The 21,744-nt window shown below is 39.2% G+C and overlaps 1 protein-coding gene across 2 annotated transcripts in view; it reads left to right on the top strand.

Moving 5' to 3' along the window:
* The window catches only part of LOC121090260 (CD2 associated protein), an 89,660-nt gene that overhangs the window by 52,593 nt on the left and 15,323 nt on the right, over positions 1 to 21,744 (top strand). For both annotated transcript variants that reach the window (XR_005828503.1, XM_040598608.1), the window contains exons 6-12: positions 3,906 to 4,090; positions 7,697 to 7,805; positions 11,884 to 11,975; positions 14,296 to 14,400; positions 16,844 to 16,880; positions 17,163 to 17,225; positions 20,634 to 20,793. Coding sequence is in view for 1 of the 2 variants with exons in the window: in XM_040598608.1 (XP_040454542.1) it covers positions 3,906 to 4,090; positions 7,697 to 7,805; positions 11,884 to 11,975; positions 14,296 to 14,400; positions 16,844 to 16,880; positions 17,163 to 17,225; positions 20,634 to 20,793 (751 nt within the window). In the remaining variant the exon portion in view is untranslated. The remainder of the gene's footprint in view (positions 1 to 3,905; positions 4,091 to 7,696; positions 7,806 to 11,883; positions 11,976 to 14,295; positions 14,401 to 16,843; positions 16,881 to 17,162; positions 17,226 to 20,633; positions 20,794 to 21,744) is intronic.

The following is a 21,744-nucleotide window of genomic DNA, read 5'->3' as shown; positions in this document are numbered from 1 at the left end:
TGACAGGAGTTTTCATTTCTCAGAGCCGTGAGGAGGGGGCTCGGCAGAAGGGCTGCCCTGTGCTGCCGGGGGCCGGGTGACAGAGCCCCTGGGGAGGCAGCCCTGCAGGGCCCAGGGCTCCGGGCAGGCCGGGCGTTCCTCAGGGAGGAATTCTGAACGGCGAAAGGCAAAGATGAGCGGTGGGGGAGGAGGGGGCCTGGCTGAGCAGGGAGCTGGGGCTGGAGCTGGGGAAAGGGAGAGTTTCCACCGCTGGCAGAGGGGGCAGGCAGCTCTGGGGGCCGCAGGGGTGCTGTGAGGCTGTGCAGGGTGCGGGTCGGAGAGGTGAAAGCCCAGCAGAGCTCGGGCTGGCCACTGCCGTAAAGGATGTAAAAAAAATGTTTTTACAAATCATTAGAAACAAAAGGAAGGCCAAGGATAATCTGTATCCTTTATTGGGTGTGGCGGGGAATGTTTCTACAAAGGCTGAGGTGCTTAATGCTTTCTTTGCCCCTATCTTTAATAATTAAAGTAAGACCAGCTTCCTTGAGGGTACTTGGCTCCCTGAGCTGGAAGACAGGGATAAGAGGAGCAGAAGCAAGTTCCCACAGTCTGGGAGGAGGTAGGTAGTGACCTGCTGCTCCACTGAGACATGCACTCAGGACAACACAATGGGGCTGGATGGGATCCACATGAGGGTGCTGAGGGAGCTGGCAGAGAAAGCTCACCAAGCTGCTCTCCATCTTCTATCAACTGTCCTGGCAAACCAGAGAGGTCCCAGCAGACTGGAGGTTACACAATGTGACACTCATCTACAAGAAGGGCAGGAGGGAGGATCCAGGGAACTACAGGCCTGTCAGCCTGACCTTGGTGCCAGGGAAGGTTATGGAGCAGCTCATCCTGAGCGCCATCCCGTAGGATGTGCAGGACAATCAAGGGATCAGGCCCAGCCAGCATGGGGTTATGAAATGCAGGTCCTGTGTGACTGACCTGGTCTCATTCTATGGCAAGGTTTTGACATAGAACCTTTAACACCACTTATCACAGCATTGTCCTGGAGAGACTGGCTGTTCATGGCTTGGGTGAGTGCACCCTATGCTGGGTTAAAAGCTGGATGGATGGCCAAGCCCCAAAAGTGGTACCAAATGAAATTACATCCAGCTGGTGGCTGGTCACAAGCAGTGTTTTCTAGGGCTCAGTATTGGGGCCAGTGCTGTTTAGTATCTTAATCAACAATCTGGACAAGGGGTTGAATGTACCCTCAGTCACTTTGCAGATGACACCAAGCTGGGGTGGTGGAGTTGATCTGCTTGCATGTAGGAAGGCTCTGCGGAGGGATCTGGGCAGGCTGGACCCATGAGCCGAGGCCAATGGCACGAGGTTCGACCAGGCTCAGTGCCGGGTCCTGCCCCTGGGTCACAGCAACCCCAGGCAGCGCTACAGGCTGGGGGCAGGGGCCTGGGAAGGTGCCTGGTGGGAAAGGGCCTGGGGGTGCTGGTCAGCAGCCGGCTGGGCATGAGCCAGCTGTGTGCCCAGGTGGCCCAGGTGGCCATCAGCATCCTGGCTGGTATGCGAAAGAGTGTGGCCATCAGGAGCAGGGCAGTGCCCGTCCCCCTGCGCTGGGCACCGGTGAGGCCGCCCCTGGACCCCTGTGTTCAGCTTTGGGCCCCTCACTGCAGGGGGACGTGGAGGGGCTGGAGCGTGTCCAGAGCCGGGCAGGGGGCTGGGGCAGGGGCTGGGGCACAGGGCTGATGAGGAGCGGCTGAGGGACCTGGGGGGGTTCAGCCTGGGGAAGAGGGGGCTCAGGGGGGACCTTATCGCTCTCTACAGCTGCCTGAGAGGAGGCTGTAGGCAGGTGGGGGTCGGTCTCGTAAGGTAGCAAGTGATAGAATGAGAGGAAATGTCCTCAAGTTGTGTCAGGGGAGGTTTAGTTTGGATATTAGTAAAAATGCCTTCACTGCAAGGGTTGTCAAGCACTGGACCAGGCTGCCCAGGGAGATGGTGGAATCACCGTCCTTGAGGTATTAAAAGACGTGTAGCTGTGCCGTTTAGGGACATGGTTTAGTGGTGGACTTGGCAGTGCTGGGTTAACGGTTGGACTCTATCATCTCAAAGGTGTTTTCCAACCTGAACAGTTCTATGTTTCTAAAATGTCTAGCTATCCTATTAGATATCCAAGAGGGGTGTAGCTATATTAAGAGTAACTTGGTTGAGAAATTACAAGAAACTGAGTTTAAGAGCCATGTAACTTCACGGTATTATCAAAAATCCTTGCATTTATGGTAGAGGGAAGAGGCTTTAGATTTTATTACAATTCCTAGGCATGCATACACTTAAAATAACTTATGTGAAAGGGTAAAAGGTGTGGAGGCTATTTTGAATTTGGTTTATAAAAGCTCTCTATTTTCATGTGACTGTCTCCTGGAGTTCTGCACATGGAGATCACTTGCCCATGAATACTACTGTGTAGCCTTTAACAGATTGACTAACCTGTAAATTGAAAAAGGAAAAAAACAAAAACCAGAAACAAAAAAAAATCTTAATTTAGATGGTAGGAGCTTTAAAGATCTGCTCTAAACTACATATTTTAGGGGTGTATAAATGTTGTCCCTTAAGACAAAAAGTTTAAAAGAATCTTAAATACTTGTGTGCTGGTTTTGACTGGGTAGTTACTTTTCTTCACAGTAGCTAGTATGTTGGGGGTATGTTTTGGATTTATGCTGAAAACAGTGTTGATAGCACATGGATTTTTTCATTATTGCTGAGGAGTGCTGGCACAGAGTCAGGGCCTTTTCTGCTCCTCACCCCACCAGTGCAGCGAGAAGGTTTGGGGGGGCAGAAGAAGTTGGGAGGGGACATAGACAGGACAGGTGACCCCAACTGACCCAAGGGATATTCCAGACCATATGATGTTATGCTCAGCATATAAAGCTGGGGGAAGGAGAAGGAAGGGGGGGACATTCAGAGTGATGGCGTTTGTCTTCCCAAGTCACCATTACACGGGATGGAGCCCTGCTGTCCTGGGGATGGCTGAGCACCTGCCTGCCCATGGGAAGTGGTGAATGAATTCCTTGGTTTGCTTTGCTTGTGTGCGCGGCTTTTCCTTTCCCTATTAAACTGTTTTTATCTCAACCCATGAGTTTTCTCACTTACCCTTCAGATTCTCTCTGCCATCCCACTGCGGGGGAGTGAGTAAGTGGCTGCGTGGGGCTTAGTTGCTGGCTGGGGTTAAGCCATGACAGCTTGTGTTAACTACCAGTGATTAATCTCAGAAGGCTATATACAGTTTTAGTGTGTAACTCATTTAAATTGGGTTTTAAGCATTGTTAGGTTAAAAAGCTATTTAAATAAATTTGCAAACTCTTTTCAGGTACTTTTGATAGTGCATTTTGAGCAATAGAAAAATTTCACCTTGCTTTGAAAGACATGAGTCTACCACTGAAACATGCAGTTTTTTCCTGTGGCTGTTGAAACATGGTAGGATTCATTATGGACCTTTATTGATTATCGCTTTCAGCAGCTATAGCTGTGGAAATGACAAGCTTTTAAATGTTGGACTGAAAACACATCTTCGGAGAATGTGTAAGCAATGTTTTATAAAACTAATGGAAAACATTGATGTTAACAGACTGTGGAGCCTGAGTGATAATGGAAATAGCCAGAAATACTAGTGGTCTAATGACTTAGTTGCTAGAGCATTCAGTACAATACTGGTATAATTTCAAATGGTCTTGTGTTAAATATACAACTAGAACAAATGTGAGGCATTACAGCTACAGTAATATTCCTGGAAAAGATGTTTAGCAAGAGCAGTGCACATAACAGGTTTGCTTCCACTTTTTTCCCCAGAAGAGCAAATAACTTCAGAGATGAAAACAACTTTTTCTTTTTTTTTTTGTCTTCCCCACCCTCCCCACCCCCACTTTCAGAGTCTGTTTTCAGTGGTTCTACCTCACCTGTGGCCTCTCCAGGAAATGGGAGTGAACCTGGATCTGGATCAGCACAGCCAAAGAAAATCCGAGGTATTGGGTTTGGAGATATCTTTAAAGAAGGCTCAGTGAAACTTAAGACAAGATTGTCCAGTAATGAATCAGAAGATAAAAAGCAAGATAAGGTTTGTAGTGGTTCATATTGTTGGTTTTGGGTTTCCTGTAAAAATAATTTAGAAGACATGGAATCTGAAGACGTAGTACCTTATAGATGCTGAATACACTGACCATTTTAAAATTTGTCAGTATTGTTCCATAATGAGATCATAATAATCTCATAAGGTTCTTGCCTATAAAACAAGACAACCCCCCTCAGAATTCTTTCATAGTACGTTATATCTGCCATTGATTCCAAAAGGTCTATTCAAATGTCTTGGTATTTAAAACATGAGCAAAAACCAAGCTGATACAAAAATTGTTTCAAGGCTGTGTGGTGTAAGACATAACTTCTCGAACACATCTGTAATATGAGGCCTTTTGTAGTTCTCTTTGTAACAGACTTTGTATATAGTCTGGACAAGACTGTTAAGTGTTCCTGTACAAGTTAAACTTGGCCTTTAAAACATGGAATATTTGGGGGTTTCTTTAGGTTTTGGCTTGGTTTTTTTCCCCCAACTTTTGGTAGATGTTGAGATTGCTCTTTTAGGTGTCAGCTGTCACTACCAATGTAAACATCCTTCAGTGTATGCTATCAAGCTTTTGGTTTTGTTGCTATCTTCGGTTAAAGAGCTACATAAAGTGCTGATTGTGTAAGCCTGAAAAATACTTTTCTACAATTTTGCATCCTCTTTCACGTTGGTGGTGTCCCCCCTCGGGTTTTTTTTTTGGTTTTTTTTTGTTTTTTTTGAGTGGGAAAGGAGCACTTTTATTCTCTATATCAGACTTAAAGCTTTAGGAGAGAGCAGGCAATGTAGTGGTAGTGGAACTGCTTTAGAATTGCACCTAAGAGCACTTTTACCTCTTTGAAGCACAGCAGTGATGCTCCATTCTTTATCTTGACTTTATACATTGTTTACACCAAAAGCTTATATATGGATTTTCAGCTTTTGATAAATTTAAAACAGCTAAGATAGCCAGTGTTTCAGTTTTTACTCTGGTGACAATTCAAGAAAGCTTTTAAAACCTTTGTCCAATTTCAATTTTTTGTCTTGTCAGTTATGGTCGTTAATGCTGTTTTGCTGACTGATTTGCCTTTCTCTTCTGCCATGGGAATAATTGTAATGGTGTAGGGCAAAAGGTGGGGTGAGTCCCTGAGAAAGAGGGTAGGGACAGAGACTTCCTTGAATGTGTTTCTTCTCAGTAGCAGTGCTAAGAGCAGTGATCATCCACCTGTAGACATGGTACGTGTCCTCTTTGTTTCTGGTCCAGTCAAAACATCGGATGATTCAGAAGACGAAAGCTGTAAGTTTGTTGCCTTCTGTTTAAGGCTTGGGGAATGTTATCTGCTGAGGAGGATGTTGTTCAGCTTGGGAAAGAGAAGGCTCTGGGGACACCTTAATGTGTCATTTTGGTGTATGTAACAGGACAAAGGGCAGCAGTTTTAAACTGAAAGAGGGTTGAATTAGATTGGACATAAGGTGATGTCCAATCTAATGGTGGTGTTGGAGGTGAGACACTGGAGTGGGTTGCCCAGAGAAGTTGTGGATGTCCCATTGTTGGAAATGTTCAAGGTCAGGTTGGATGGTGGCTTTGTGCAACCTGGTTTTAGTGAAAGATGTCGCTGCCCGTGGCAAAGGTGTCAGACTGAGTGGTCTTTGAAGGTCCCTTATGACCCAAGCCGTTCTGTGATTCTATGAAGGCACATTGATTTTCCTTGGTTGTCACCAGGCTTAGTCCCTTGACGTAGGAGTTTGTGGGATCACTGCATCTTCATGTGAATGCTGATAGACTAGAGTTTCAGGACTTAGCTTTTAATTTGCTGTCTTGTCATGAGATTGATTGTTCAAAAGCATGTTTCCCTACTTTCTACGTTGTAACTTGGGAGTATAAAGAGCCTATCTAAAATATGTTCAATCAAGTCTGCTCAGATGTTTTGAATTGTGTTGTTTGCCTGTCTATAAACACTAAAATATGTTGGTGCTCTGTTTTGTTGATTGGGTTGTCTGGAAAATTGTTGTTGGCTGTTTCTCAGGAAGAAGGGAAATGAAGTGAGAAAATAGTTCTGCATAGCTTAAAGGCAATGAAATAAACAGTTGAGTTCAGCACTTAACGTTCCACTTGTGCTTGTTGCCAGTCATCCCAAAGGTGGACAGATTTGCAGAACAACGTGGAGAGCCCTAGGGAGATAATTCTCTTGAAGGTCTTGTGAAAATGGATGGCTTCTTTGGATTTGTGCTCAACTCACTTTGGAGTTAGATGGAGGGATGCTGGAAGGCCATTCTCAGTCTTTAAGCCAGTAAGGAAAGAAGTTGTCATCAGGAAACTCTAGAATAGAGGGGACTTTTTTCTGTTGGGGAATTCCGAGACTGTGCAGCATAGGAAGGCTGAGCACTGGTGTCTCTGAAGTGCTTAAGACTATATATAGTCCTTCAGGAGATAGTTTCAGCTGGTTCTAGTATCCTGTCTGGGCTCAGGCTATTTATAGCCCTCCTGCCTCAACTTCCTTTCATACTTCCAATTGCATCTTCTTTTGGAAGGGGGAAATGTAGAGAACTATTTCCATGTTGGACTTGTTTAATCTCATAGGTGGGTTATTTTAGTGCATCCTTCATATATTATTCTGGAGTGAGTTAAATTGCATATGTACTTCAGGAACATCCCAAGTGTGGCTTTATGGTATGTCAGAGGTACCAAACACCAGCCCACAGGCATCATCTGGTTTTAGGGAGAGTAAATCTAGTTTCTTTGACGTAAGAAGCCTGCAAAGTTTAACTGTAAATGAAAATGAACAGAGTAACTAAAGGCAATGGGATTTTTCATGTCAGTAACTCTGTTAGGGCTGTTCAGGTAAGTACTGACTGTAAGTTCATGTTTTATAGCTCACAGATCTCTGAAGAAGTGAATGCAGCTGAAGCTGTCTGAATCTTCCTGACAGCTCAGTAAATCTCCTCTGTGTGTGTGTGGGGGCTAATAATACTGGAACAATTATTTTGGTTAGATGTTAATTCTGAAATTTGTTACCAGTTGCAATGCCTCTGTGGTTGGTTTTGTTTTTTTTTTGGTTCAGGATATATCTCTAGTGACACATACCTACTCTGTTCTTTACGAATTGCTAAGAGTGGAGGGAAGCTTTGACAAGTTTCCATGTGCTCTTACATTTGTCTGAACAGTTAAAAACTGAATGCCTCTTCAGCTGAGGTGATGTATGGCTACTGCATATTCCTGCTTTATTCCAGTGCTAAGTAAGTGTGGTCAGAGAGTTACTTTCAGCAGAGCTGTTCAGTAACTGCTGCAGTTCTGCACTGGAGGAGGCAGTTTTCAGGATAATGGAAGAGTAACGCTTGGAACTGCTGAAACAAGATTATAAAAGTATGTCTGGTGATGTCCTGAGATTTGCTTCCAGTTTGAGAGCTGTGCTCTGTCTTTAATCAGTAGACAAAATTCTAATTGCAGTGGCTGTAATATAAATAGCTACAGGATTTGAAGTATTTAATGGAAAAGCTCATTGAATCTCTTGGTTATGGTCATTTGCATCATCTCAGCTAATAAAAACCTGAGTATGTTTCGTAGCATAATAAAAAATAAAACTTATAAAGAATTTTTGTCAACAAAATTCTTTTTTGTTCATATAGCCATTACCTAACTGTCCCCCTGGAACAAAGCTAATTCATTTTCCCAGTACAACAAAACCTGAAAACTCATCAGAAGTAATAAAATCAGAAGGAGAAAATAAACCAAAAGGTAAGGATGATGAAATTTACATCTATTACTTGGTAGGCCTCTCTAGACAAGTACTTGGTTGTCTAACTTTTTTTGTGTGAAAATCTTAAACTTCTGTGTATACTGGGTTTTTCTGTAGTGTTGTGTACCTTTGAGGAGTTAGGCAAATGCGAAAGAGTCTAAAGGAGTTTTTGCTTGCGTTTCTGTGGCAAATGAGTCAAAAACGTTTGTAGCATTTTCTCCCAGAACAAAATAAGGCTGGGGTATGAAGTTTTATTGCAGCAGTCCCTTTACATTAATTTCCTACGTGCTCAAACTGACTGACGTTCTGCCTAGCTTTTGGTGTTCAGATGGGATAGTGGATATCTATTGCAATGGAACAGTTCCCGTACTTCGTTTCTGAGTGGCTAGCATGTTGTCATAACTGTATGCAAAGTTTCTTGCCTCAAAGTTGGTGCTTATGTTTTGTTGAAGTCTGTTCCCTAGATAATCCAGTTACATTGTGATTCTGTTTATAACAGCTTTTTTGGTTTTCTTTTTTTATTATCTCTTCAGAATTTCTGACTTCATTTAACTACCAAATTGCATAGTTTTATCTAGAGAGATATTTTTAACCAACCCAAGACATCTTGTGAGAGTGCTAACTCCATATAAAAAATTAACTTCAATTATGTGATATGTGGACAGCTCACTCTACCTGGTTCCAGAGCAGATGTTTTTTCTACTTCTCTATTGTAATTTCAAGTATATTTTTGTTTTATGTGGAAAAACCTTCTTTTGGTGTAAGTCAGTTTTATATGGAATGCATAATTTGCAGAAATAAGAATACTGCAGCAAACAACTGACTTCTTGTGTGTGTTCAGGAATTGTGTAATCTAGCACAACAGGGCACTTGAAGTGGCAGGTTTGTTAGTCAGAGCCCTAATTTATTTATATATATATATATATATGGCTTTCATGCCATTTGAGTAGTATTTTGGCTTTGTTGAATTCAGTAGCTGTAAATAGCGTGAACGTGTACAGACAGCGGATTACTGTCACGAGGTATTTGATGTTATGGCTTGAGAGCAGTTAATACTTGAGTTTTGTTATTGCAAAGCATGTATCAAAAGTTTGTGTACAATGCTTTCAGTGGAAGCTGGTGCTTACTTTCAACTTTAAAATCTTTACGGAACATCAAAATTGGGATCACCTTTCGATCTTGTTAAACCATTCCAGTGCTATTGCTGTAAGAGCCAGCAAGATAATGTGCAGCTCTGAGTCTTGTGAAATTTCACTTGCCTGAAACTTTGCATAAAAATTAACTCAACTCTGCCTAAAAAAATCTGAACATTTGGTACTGAATAATGAATTAAATATTTAGCTCTTTTTATAATTTCAGGTGCGTCTCATGCTAAAAGCATAGAAATTGGACTAATCTAGTAGCTATGCTGAGACTCAGCTCCCCAGAGAAATGAATACATCAGAAAGGAACTGAAATATGCTAGTAATAGATGCTGTGGGAGGACATCAGTGCATAATACCTATAGAGACAAATTAAACATCTTATAACTTTTGGAAGAAAACTTGGGTTTGTTCCTTAGTGTTTTTATTTTAATATAGACAGTATTATAGTTTATGTATATCCTCCTCAATTTTGAGAGAGGAAGTTTAAAATAAACTGTGTTCAATACCTTAGCAAATAAACAGAGATCCCTAAAATGTTTAGACTAGTGTGGCTTAGTTTTTGGTGTGGCTCTGCTATTTCTGGGAAGTTTGTTTTGGACTCTGGTGCAAGTATGTAAAAATATTTTGTTTAAAAAATAAAATAAATACAATTTGACCCCTCTTTCCCCCCTCATTATGTTAGAATACAACATCCATGTTTCCTGCTACTGTATTGTTGATCCCAAGTTTTTCAAAATAAAATTTAAACTACAAAGGATAGGTTGGATGGGGCTTTCAGCAGCCTGGTCTAGTGGAAGGTGTCCCTGCCCATGGCAGAGGGTTGGACCTACATGAAATTTAAGGTCCCTTCCAGCCCAAACCATTCTGTGATTCTATACCTTTTTATTAAAAATATTTGCTGAAGTTCAGATCGACTGTTTTACAAACACCATCTTAGATATAGAAATTCTGGAAAGTTAAACTGGGCATTTTTTTCATCTTAACTACTGGCAGAATATCAGGCTTACAAAATAAAATGCCAGAATGGCAAATAGTACATACGCTTAATGTACGTGGCTGTTTCTCGGGTGGTGCTGATTGCTGGGGTTCACAGCCTGGCATATATGGGGACATTGGCAGTCTGCAGTGCTCCCTGTTTCCAGCTTTCCTGGCAGCTGGAGCAGAGCGAAAGGGCCACTTTCTGGCTCATGGTTTTCTTGCTGTTATGGAACTTGGTGTACGTGATGAGGGGAGAGGTGCTTAGAGGAGGAGAGGAGAGAAGATTAGGATTGTGTAGTGCCTGTGTGCTGGCTGAATCCCCAGACAGTGAGAGGCAGTAAGGAAATGCATGTATTTTTGCAGAATCAGGATGTATAGAAATACATTACACTTCTGTTATACTTATTCATTACTAATGAATAAAATCCCTGAATTTGCTAGATATTTGTAAGGTACCTGTAAATTTTTTTTAGTCTTTGTGGGTTTTTTTTTGTTTTCTTTCTTTTTTTTTAACCTTGATTTAAACATTCATCTCTCTGACATGGTAGTTCTTATGTTTCTGTAATTCTTCACAAACACAATGTAGTCCATTTGTAGTTGAGCATTTTTGATCACTAGATAAGGCAGTAAAATAATGCAAGTTCTTGTACCTAGGATTACTCATGTGGTTACATAGATACATGTATCTGTATAGAAATCCATATATATCCAACTCTTAAGCTTGGTGTACCTCTGCATTTTAACACAGTGGTTCTCACTGACCAAGGTAGATTTTTTTTTTTATCTAAGAATGCAATTTGTGCATTTTTTAACTTAAGATTTGTATCTCGATTAAACAAAATACAAGAACAAAAAGATTTAACCGCAAATCATTTGTTTTCTTACCATCCAGCAAAACCTGCAGAAGGTCCTGATGGTGGCTTAATGTTGTGCTGCTGCCTAACAGGGTTGATGCAGCTGCTTACCTTTGTGTGTCGTCAGTGCCAAATACCTGATGGGTTGTGGCAGCACATCAGAGTCCTTTTGTTTGCTTCCTTAAATTTGTCAGATAAAGAAATCCAGTCTTTCTATTTGCCAAGTTGTTTTACATGTGCTGGGGTTAAAAAAGGTGCAAAAACTGCTTTGCAATCAAGACTTCCATAATAATGTGTTTTGGCCTTTCTCCTGTTGTTTTTGTTCTAGTGTGGGAAAGGAAAACAAATCCTCCTGCTTTTCCACCTGAAATTATCACAAATTTAAATGGATTAGTTATTGAACTGTACCAAATGGAAAGAAAGAAATTATTCTTTCTACTTTTGCAGAAGAGGCTGTGACTGAGTTGATTGCTCAGATGAGCTCTGGTTTCAGGTGCTTAGCCAAGAATTCCTTTGCTTCAGTGACTTGATTTTACTGGAGAATTTCAGCAAATGCGCTGCTTGCGTATTTGAAGTTTTTGTAATTGTATGTGTTGATAAAGGATGGCACCTCAAAATGATTGCATGAATTTAATTAGGATTAAAAATTTGAAATTTAGGTTATTTTTAAGAAAATACCTTATAAACTCAGTAAAAAGCTTGAAACCTTTTTTGCCTGAAGTAGCTCAAACCTGAATACATAATGCTATGGGGAGGATTAGGCTGTTACAATTTTGAGTAGGTTCCTCATGTGCCTCTGAAGTCAGAGTACTTGAATTGAGTTGCGGTTGTGGAAAAAATATTTTGGAACTTAAACTACTGACTTAACAAAGACTTATCTCCATAGTTATGTAAATACATAATCTTATTTTTCTTGTGATAAGAATGACATATTGAACATCTGTAGACCAGCCATATGAGACTGCTTTAGAAGGGAAGTATGATTGTCATGTTAATTTCCAAGATCTCCTTTCACATGGTGTTAAGTGACCTGGTACTACGTGAGTGAGTTACTACCAATGGTTTGGAAGTTTAATTTAATTGCGCTGCTTTTGTTTCAGCCAAGGAATATTGCAGGACAATATTTTCCTATGAAGGCTCAAATGATGAACTCAGCTTTAAAGAAGGCGAGATCATTCAAATAATCAGTAAGGTAAGATACTTCGTCTGCTTTAACCATTTGTTTAGCTTTTGTGGATTTTTTACAGGTAGGTAATGGTATAAAATGTGAAAGCAGGGGAGTCTGTTGCAGTAGATGTTCTTGTAGGCTAATTTGTGTCATGTGAGCGTCAACTCTTTCCCTCTGCACTGGGTGGAGATGCAGATGTCCTTAAAGATCATTCCAAGGTGGGAAGTTATCTTGGATTCCTCAAAGTCTAGTGAAATCAGTATACGCCTAGTACCAGCTCCTTTTTCAGTGAGGAAATTGGAAAAGCTTTGCAAATAGCCCTTTTATCTTCAGAACTTGTACTTTTTCCTCTTGTGGTATATCAGGCTGACCTAGAGGTGGTGGTTGGAAAGTGTTATTGTGTCAAAAGGTAATAAATTAATATCTGTACTTACTGATTTTGGTCTAGGTATTATGAAAAAAAAACCCAAAAAACCCTGAGCAACTGTTTTCAGTAGGAAAATGAAGTCCAGGTGTTAGAAGTACTTGGTATTTCAAAGTAACCGTACAGAAGCTAATGATACTGTCTGGCTATTTAGAGAGACATGATGATTTAGTTGAATGTTCTTACTTGTGTTAAATATTGAAAACACCTTTTTGAAAGGTTATCTTGTTGCAGAGATGGTTGTAAACAAGAAATGAACCTTCTCATATTTAACTTCCCTGCAGTACTGTCCTGTTAGGTTATATACTGCTCTATTAAGGAATAACAACTTGCCTAAAAAGGTGGAATGTTTCTTTTTTTGTTTGTTTTCAGCTTTTGCACAGTTGCAGAAGAAAAGTAACAGTATTTCTTTAGGAGGATTTTAAGTTTATGGAAAAGATGGCCATTTTTCTTAACAAGAGAATTGATATTGTCAGTATTATTGACTGTAATTACAATGGAAAAGAGTAGCTATGGAAGCCACTTCTTAAAATGTGACAGCCCTTGCCCTGTCTTCACTGAATGTCTTGTCTCTCTGTCCTTTTTAAACCTATTTACTGAAAGCATAAGCTGCTCCAAACTGGAGCCAGAAGGGTTATCTGGAGCAGAGCTCTCCCTCAAAACCATCCTCTGAAGTCTGGGTATATTGATGTAACTTCCAGGTGGCTGCCTCAGTCCGGGTTTTTGATCTTGCCAAGAGTTAAGCTATTTTTCTTTACCATGCACAGTTTGTGTAAAGCCTGTCCCCCGTGGCTGTTTCTTTTCTGTTTATGTACATATGATCATTGTCCATGGAGTTGTCTCTGACTTTCTAATATACCTCAGCACTGGTTAAGTGAAGTTTAGCAGTAGATGCCTTATGTCTTCCACCATCGCACACTGTTCAGATCTTGGACTCTGTAGTACTTATCGAAAAGGGTAATGGAGGGAGAAATGAAAGAAAACTTCAGTAAACTTTTACTTTCAACACTAATCACCTATTCAGGTCTTTTTCTTGCTGATTCCTCCTTTAGTTAAGGGGAGGGGTGGATTTCTTTTTAATATTATTTCATTTTACGTTTTATTTTTACCCTTCTCCTTTATCTGTTCAGTGTCTCAGCTATAGTAAGTGCTGAATTGTCCTTGTGTCCTGAACTTTGGGGTGAACTACTTGGTGCTTCTAACAGTGGCACATATCAGCAGTAATCCTCTTGGTTTTGTATGCAGGAGTGACATCTGCAGTACTTTGGATCAGAGGCACAGAAGAAAGCTGTTATTTATGCTGCTAAAATATTCAAATAATATCATACTTCTGTTATGGACAAACTAAGGCCTCGATCCAGTAAGATCATGTAATGGATTTCTGTGCCACTGAATTAATTCTCCTTTTTTTTTTTTTTTTTAATGTCTTAATGTGGTTATTTTTTCCCTCAGTAGGTTATATCCTCTTGCTTCTTCACCCTTTTCAGACCAATGGACCTGATCAATCACATCAGAATCACTTTTATTCAGTAGAATTGTGTGTTACTCCAGTGACACTTTAAATGTTTACTGCAGAAGTTGCCAGTCAAGGCAGTTGAGAACATTGAATATTGTACATTGGGTCATAACTGGGTTTATGTACTTTCCTTCCCTTTGCTGATGTTATCCTTATACCCTTATCTTATATATGATGTAGTATCATTTCATCCTCCTTTTTAAAAAATAGAGTGACCAAACCTGATCTGATCTGTAGCTGTTTCCCCTTGCTAATGTGGCCAAAAGTATTCCTCTCGTAAATGTGATATTTCAGACAAACAATTATTTTATATTGTGGGTAAAAGCAAAAATGTTGTTCCTGTAACTGTATCTGTTTTGGGGAAGAAGTAAATATTGATTGAAATGTCCTGTTGTTTATTTTAGGACACTAGAGAACCAGGCTGGTGGAAAGGAGAACTAAATGGTAAAGAAGGAGTCTTCCCAGATAATTTTGCTGTTCAAATACAAGAGTCTGATAAAGACTTCCCTGTGAGTTCTTACATGTATCATTTATTATCACAGAAATTATTGATGGAAATGCAAAGAATAAAAGACTTCAGAGCACGTTATGCTGCTTAAAATATTATTACAATTTTGGCAATATTTATCTTGAATTAGCTCTATCAAAGAAGAAAGATTTAAAGGTTAATGTTTGTTTTAAAATGTCTCAAATATTTATCTGAGGCATACTTTTTGAGATAACTGTAATTAATGAGGATGGTTAGGCCATATAGAAATGGTTCTGATAATATAGTGTGATGTGTTACTGATTACTGAGTTAAGCTCTTACTATTTTGAAAGCAGATAAGCAGTCGGTCTCTTCCATCTGTAGTAGCAAAATGCTGAATGACCCCTGTGGAACCCACTGGGAATTTTCCACGTTGAGACTTGCCAGTAGGTTGCGGTGTGTGAAGGATAATCTTTGGATGGGATCTAGAAATATTTTTTTCACCATCTTACGTGCTAACTTGTAAAAATTTGTGTTTTCATGCGGTACTCCTTGGTCCTGTAGTTTTGGTTCTTATTCTATATATTTTTATTGACATTAGTATGGTGTTTTGGTTCTGACAAGTTTGTGCGGCAAAGATGGTTGTGTTAATTGGCAGATGTATGTCATCCCCAGATGGGATGGATTCAGCTCCAGATCGGGACATCTAAATGCTGAAGCCTATATCTCAGCAGAACAGCATTTGAGTTTCATAGTAATTTAGTGCTATTTGGTCTGGAATTGGAGACATTCACAGAGGAACAGAGGATTGCTAGATAAAACCTGATAGATAGTTACTGCCTTAGCATTTAACCCGAGTTACTTAATATACACAGGAAGTGTAGTTACTCCAAGTCAGTGCTTTCTTTTCAAATTGATTCTCAGCTTTGGAAGGGTGGCATAAATGCTATAAATACAGCTCACTTGATTTGAGGGGTGGGTGGGTAGTATCACAGTTTCACAATACAGAATTGCTCCCTTGAGAGAAGGAAGGAAGAAAATTATTCTTTTACCATAGACAATGTTTCCTGTAGACAGACCTTGCTTTGATCCTTTATTCTGCTCTGTATAGTATGTCTTGATACGGGGATTCATCTTCCACTGAGCAGCTTTGTAGTTCAAGGCATTGAATAGCTGATTGTTGTGATCAGCTATTTGATATCAACTTAATAAAAAACATAGACTGGAACTACATAACAGCAAGTTGATGCTGAACTCTCTGTGATATTTTTATATATACATAGGTAGCAGTGCTGCACAGCTGGATAATGTGTTTTCTTTTTTGGGAAAGAAAGAAAATCCAGTGTTGTTACTTCAGTTCACTAACTTTTGTATTCTCTGAAACTAGAGAAAGAAATTTAATATGGATTTTCATGTTTGCTTAATTGCATTTCACTTGTTGGAATAGAATCTTTGTGCCTTAAGAGCTTATTCAATAGCAGTAGGGGCACAGAAGGGAAATCCATCCATAGCAACTCTTTCAAAAATACCCACTGCAATGCACTTTTGGAGGGTCTATATTACACTGATCCCATATGGTTTCAGCAGTGTTTGTATAAAGAACAGGTGTTTTTATAGGTTTTTGTGATTGTTTTATCAGTGAGTCTTGTCCTTACTGCAACCAGAGACACCAGTATTTTTAGGATTTGGAGTCCGAGGCTTGAGATGTCTGGCTTGAGAGGTGCCATAGCTCCTTCAACAGGAGAGTTTCAAATTCAGTTTTACCAGTTTAAGGAAAGTGATGAGTGACTATGTTTTGAAATAGAGTTATTTTCAGTGTACAGACTTTGGCACTGTAATACTTGGTGATTTTTTTAATGACTAGAGTAGTTTGTGTACCTTTCCCACTTAAATATGCAGTGATAAGGGAGCTCAAAACAATGTTTTTCATGTAACTGCAGTGTTTGTTGCAAACACTGCTTATTTTTTCTTACATTATTGTAATTTAAAAGTCCATTAATTTAAATAGTTCCTCTGTTACTTAATCTAGAATCTTTTTGTTTTTTAATGAAAGCGATGATTTTTGGTTCAAAAATTTACCTGATTGCTCTTTTAAACTTGAATGGAAGTAAAATTAAGGTTTACATAGTGAAATTCAAATGGGTGCGATCAGAGCAATTCTTTAGACTGGAAAATATATAATACTTAGTTTTTAGTTCTTTGTACCTCTGCTACTTATGCATGTTGCTGAATCATTGATCTGATTTAAAGAAACCAGCATTTTGTTCTTGTTTTTGCAGCTGGTTGTCTGGGAGATATCAGAGGAATTACTCCAGTTCTGTGTTTTCTGTCTGTGAATTGATTGCCTCTGTGTGAAATGCTTTAAATCGGCTAGTAAACAAGCTAGATGTTACAGTATGCAAAACAAAACACAAACAAGTCTGTCTTCAGTAGAGAAATTCTGTTTGTTTATTGTAACTTCTTTTTTTTGGGTGCATTTTGCAGAAGCCAAAGAAACCTCCACCTCCAGTTAAAAGTACAGGTACGTAGTATATGTATGGTGGTATGTGTCTGAGGAAATACAAAATGTTGGAAGCTGTGCATGACTTACTTTTTTTTTTTTTATTTTGCCACTGCTGCGTATTTCCTGAAAATATCCAAAAACTTTGGAAACATTTTAGGGCTCAGGTGACTGTTTATAAATAGTATTACACTCCTTGCAAAGGAGAAAATACACACCAATTTGTGTTTGTCATATTTTTAGATAGTGACTAAGATAATTAAAGCTCTTTGAGAAATATCTATGGTTTGTTTTCACATTCAGCTCCAAAGCCTGAGTTGCCAGCTGGAGAGAAGAAATTCCCTTCTTTGAGGCCTGAAGAAAAAGGTGAGACCAGTTTGCTTCATAATGAATTTCAGACCATGATCTTGTAAATCAGTTACAGTTTTTAGCTTGGCTGCTCTCTGTAGTGGGTACCTGCTTGGAAGGCATCATACAGATTCTCTTAATGCCATCTACTCAATTTGTAATCTCCGTGATCTTGTGGAAATGTCTTTAGAGCAATTAGAACAGCAACTATTCTTTTAAGAAATGTTTTTTTCTTGTTACTTCATTACATTCTGGAAAATGTTTATTGCACTACAATAATAACATAGTTATTGAATTCATTTAAGGATATTAAATGATAGTGTCTGCAGTTTTGAATAGTAAGTTACTAGAAATGAAAATGGTTGCTGCTACTTCTGAATGTTTTGGCTGAAATCAGTCTCTGATTGGAAGTATTTTTGAAAGAAATAACGGAACAGTTACAGCACTCCTTAGACAGATGTTATGGTCACAATGCTCAGAAACAGAGATTTCTTGTCTTGTTAATTCTTGCTATATTTCGTATTTTCCAGTTTCACAGAGTTTGGAGATGTTTAGCACTTTATTCTTAAAATTTAAAGGACACATTTTTCAGAAAAAAAAAGAAGCTACTATTATCACCCAAACATGTTTCTAAAAGGCTTCTTCTCATATTTGAAAAGTTTGCCAAGTCAAACTGTTTGATTGTGTTTAAAAGTCAGAAGCTTAAACAAACATGCTGGTTGGGTCTTAAAGAAGTAGTTCTGGTGTTACTGCAGTTTATCCATATTAGAAAAACATGCTGTGTGCTGTGAATAGTGAACTGGCTGAGTATAGCTAGACAGCATTTTGACAAGTAAACCTGCTTGATGGTTTTCTTGGCTTCCTTGGGTAGATTTTATAACCCACATCTTAAACAAAGCATGTTCTCAGGTGTTTCATATGAAGGATAGTTGTTAAATTCAGCTGTTTCCTCTGCGTGTGAACAAAAAAGTTATTTTTATCTGTTGGAACAGTATCTTCAGGTGTGAATTGAGATCAGCTGTATGATTCTAGAAATTCTGGTCACTTGGCTCCTTGTAAGTTTAAGTTTGTTTAAACTGAAGTAAGTTCAAGTTTACATTGCTTCTGTTTGTACCGGGTGCTAACCTTTGTGTCATTGAGTTTAGCTTTCATGGAGGAATATAGGAAAAAAGATAGTTACTGAGTGACATCGTCCAAAATGCTTAGAACATGAGAGCTTCTGAAAAATTAAGGTAGAGAACAGCCCCTTACTGTTGTACAGGAAATGGAGTAAGTGTCTCGTATTCAGTTGAAGGTCGTGTCTTAAAAGTTACTTATTTAGATAGCAGTGGTGTTTTACTAGAAGAAATGCCTGCTTATCAGTGCCGTTTTACTTATGGAAAAATAACCATGTTGGTACTAGTGATTAAATTAATTAAGTATGAAATTGTACTCTAATTAGTTTAAAAAAAAATTAATTGAACAGCGCTAATCACAAGCTATCAAACCATGTAATTTTTTTATGCCTATTGGAAGAGTATAAATCTGACTTTAATTGCAATAAAAAAAATTAAAACAATACTCCTGTAAGTATTTCTTTATTTATAGTGAAGGACACTTAGTGGTATCATGTAGAAATTTTTGTCCAGTGTAAATGCCTTCAGATTAGTATTTTTATTTCCATTACTAAAGTGCTCATTTTTAGCCAACGCTTATCTTTTCCATTGCAGAGCAAAATCCAAAAAAGAGGCATGCCATTTTGTCCAGCAGAATTGTTCAGTTTCTGTGCTCGTGGTGAATTTTGACCTTTGGTATTAACTTTTTCCACTTAGCTGTGGATGGGTTTTATATTCAGATTTTGAGTGGGAGTAATTGAAGAGAAAACTGACAGATGATAATTCAGGAATACGATTTGATGACAGGATCTTTTCTGCCCTGTTTGTGAACTCACTTTTTCTTAAAATAAAAGGTGTAATTCTCAACTTGTGTTCAGCATAGCTAAAATAAAGCTAATTGATCATCAGTTAATGCTAACTGCTATTGGGCATTTAAAATTTAAATCTTGCATAGAGATCAGTAGGCAGAAGTGGCTAGCGCTCGTAATGGGCTGTTTTACACAGGACAGTCAGCACCACCGTGTGGCAAAATCTTTCCAGTATTTCAGTACTCTTTAACTTGTTAAACTCGGTACTGAGACTGGATGGGGATGCTAACCAGTTTAGGGTTTTGGTTCATATCTCCTTCTAATGTTTAAACGTACCAAAAGAGGAAGAAAATTCCGCCCTGGATAATGCGTTTTTGCAGAAGTATCTCTCTGCTCTGTTTACTTACTTGTATTCCAAGTGTCAGTGTGTTCCAAGTAAGTCAGTGTGTTCCCATTTTACAGTTGGAGGGCTGACACTCACGGGCTTCAGCACTTGTCCAAAGTCAGTCAGTCACAGACCTCACAGTTCAGGCACTTAGCTGGGATGAAGCTGAAGCAAATTTCCAACCCGACACCCAAATCCATAGTATATGTAAACGTTTTACATTAGACCAATACTTGGTTAAAAGCAAAGTCGTGCGAGGGGAGGATGGGGAGAATCAAAGCTGAAGGTCAGTCTCTCCATCCCAGTTTACTGATTTACTGCCTGGTAAGGGCAGTAATTTTAAAGGACTGTAACTTCTTACTATAACATAGCGATATTTTAAGTCCTCAGTACTTTATGCATGCCTGACTGAGCTGTAGCATAATTTTAAAAGGGAAAGTAGAAGGTATGCTCTGGATATCCTACAGGGTGTGATTAGGGAACATGGGTTGAGGACTATTCAACTAACATTTGTGAAGCAGCTTGAATTTGTCAGGGTCCCGTATGTTATATGTCAGCTCATCTGGATGGTATTCAGTTGGGACATGCAGCCATTGTACAATAAATTTAACTTTGTTTGATTTTCCCATACTTAATTTGTATCTCAAATATGCAGGAAGGTTGACTTTATCTAAAATAAATTCAGTTATTCAGATAGATATTAATTTCCCCCTTTTTTCCATAGCTAAATTATGTTGCTTTTGTGTATGGAAGAAGTCTAGTTACAAAGAATAAAACCCCCAAACCCTACCTTTTAAAGAGGAGATAGGTGAATCATGGAAAAGAAAAAAGCAGTAGCAATACAGGGAGATTCTTTGTTCTTAGCTATCACTTGCCGTATAATAATATGAATCCATAATTTCTTGCTACTCTTTTGTGTCAGTAAAAAGACGTTTTGCTTACTTCAACATGTTTTTTGAGTTCAGGTAAGTAGTTTCTGTGTTTTGATAAGGTATCGCTTAAGACACTTGCATATCTGTTTTTCACTTTGATCTTCAAAGAAAGTATTTCTGACAGAAGTTGCTTTCTAATTGATTAGTGTTGTAAGAATTCTATACAACATGGGTTTTTAAAATGTTGTGGTGACTTATTTTGTCAGATGAAAAAGGAGCTTTGGATCAGAAGCCTTTGAAGCCACAAGCTCCTCAAGTACCACCCAAGAAGCCTATTCCTCCAAGCAAGACTAACAGCTTACTGAGAGCAGGACTTTTGCACCCAAAACGTCCCGATAAACCTGTTTTGCCATCATCTGTGTCCAAGTCAGTATAACCTAAATCATATACACAACTGTATTTTCTTTGGTTTGTTGATTGATCTTCCTTCATGGATGAGGTGGGAAGAAACATACATTTTTAGGGTTAAAAGGATGCAAGGATAAGTTTCGCCCTACATCTACCAGTGTCTTAGTTCTCAGAGTCTTTATCAATGTGAACACTAGAACTTTCTAGTCGTTTGAGATATTGAATCCTTCTCAGAGTAAGTATTAACAGCAGAACTAACCATGGAGCAGGTGAAGTTACAAATCTGTGGGATGCTGTGCTTTAAGCCTGCCTGCCCCATAATGGAGAAGTTGTAGCTACAGTAGCAGTATGGTGTAAAAGAATCTATGGACATGGTACTTGAGAATTATTATGGTGTTGGAAAAAACCTGAAGATTTGGGCTGCATCAACGTTTGATGTTTCAGCATTTCTGTAGAGTAAGGTAGATGGAAAGGAAGGGTTTAGCACAGTTAGTACGTGTAGTAAAAGTACGCAGTGTTGCTCTCCTGGGGAAGAAAGCACTTGTTACAGAACTACATCCAGTCTCTGTATGCTGTCTTGAGTATTCTCAGTTGAGTTACTGGACGAATAGGGAGGGTAATAGCAAGTAATTCTCACTATTTCTTTTAGATCCACTTGAAAAAAAAAAATTTCTCATGAGTTTAAAAGAATTATTTATGGTGTTTCACTGAGACTAATTTTGCATCAATACAGTCACCCACACACAGTTTCCCTTTCTGTCTCATCAAAGTATTTGCTAGATCCCTACCCAAAACTGTATATAAACTCCTGACGGGTAACTGTCCCTTTGGGATTTTTAGTTCACTTGAAAGAACCATGAGAAAGTAAGGTTGTGATGCACTTGGTCTTGTACCAATAAAGGAGCAGACAGCTGCTACATTAAAGAGCTTGCACCTTAAATACATGCAAAGATACAGGGTGGCAGCAAG

The sequence above is a fragment of the Falco naumanni genome, chromosome 6 (assembly GCF_017639655.2).
Source record: "Falco naumanni isolate bFalNau1 chromosome 6, bFalNau1.pat, whole genome shotgun sequence".
NCBI lineage: Eukaryota > Metazoa > Chordata > Aves > Falconiformes > Falconidae > Falco > Falco naumanni.
This window is presented reverse-complemented; position numbering and strand designations above follow the sequence as displayed.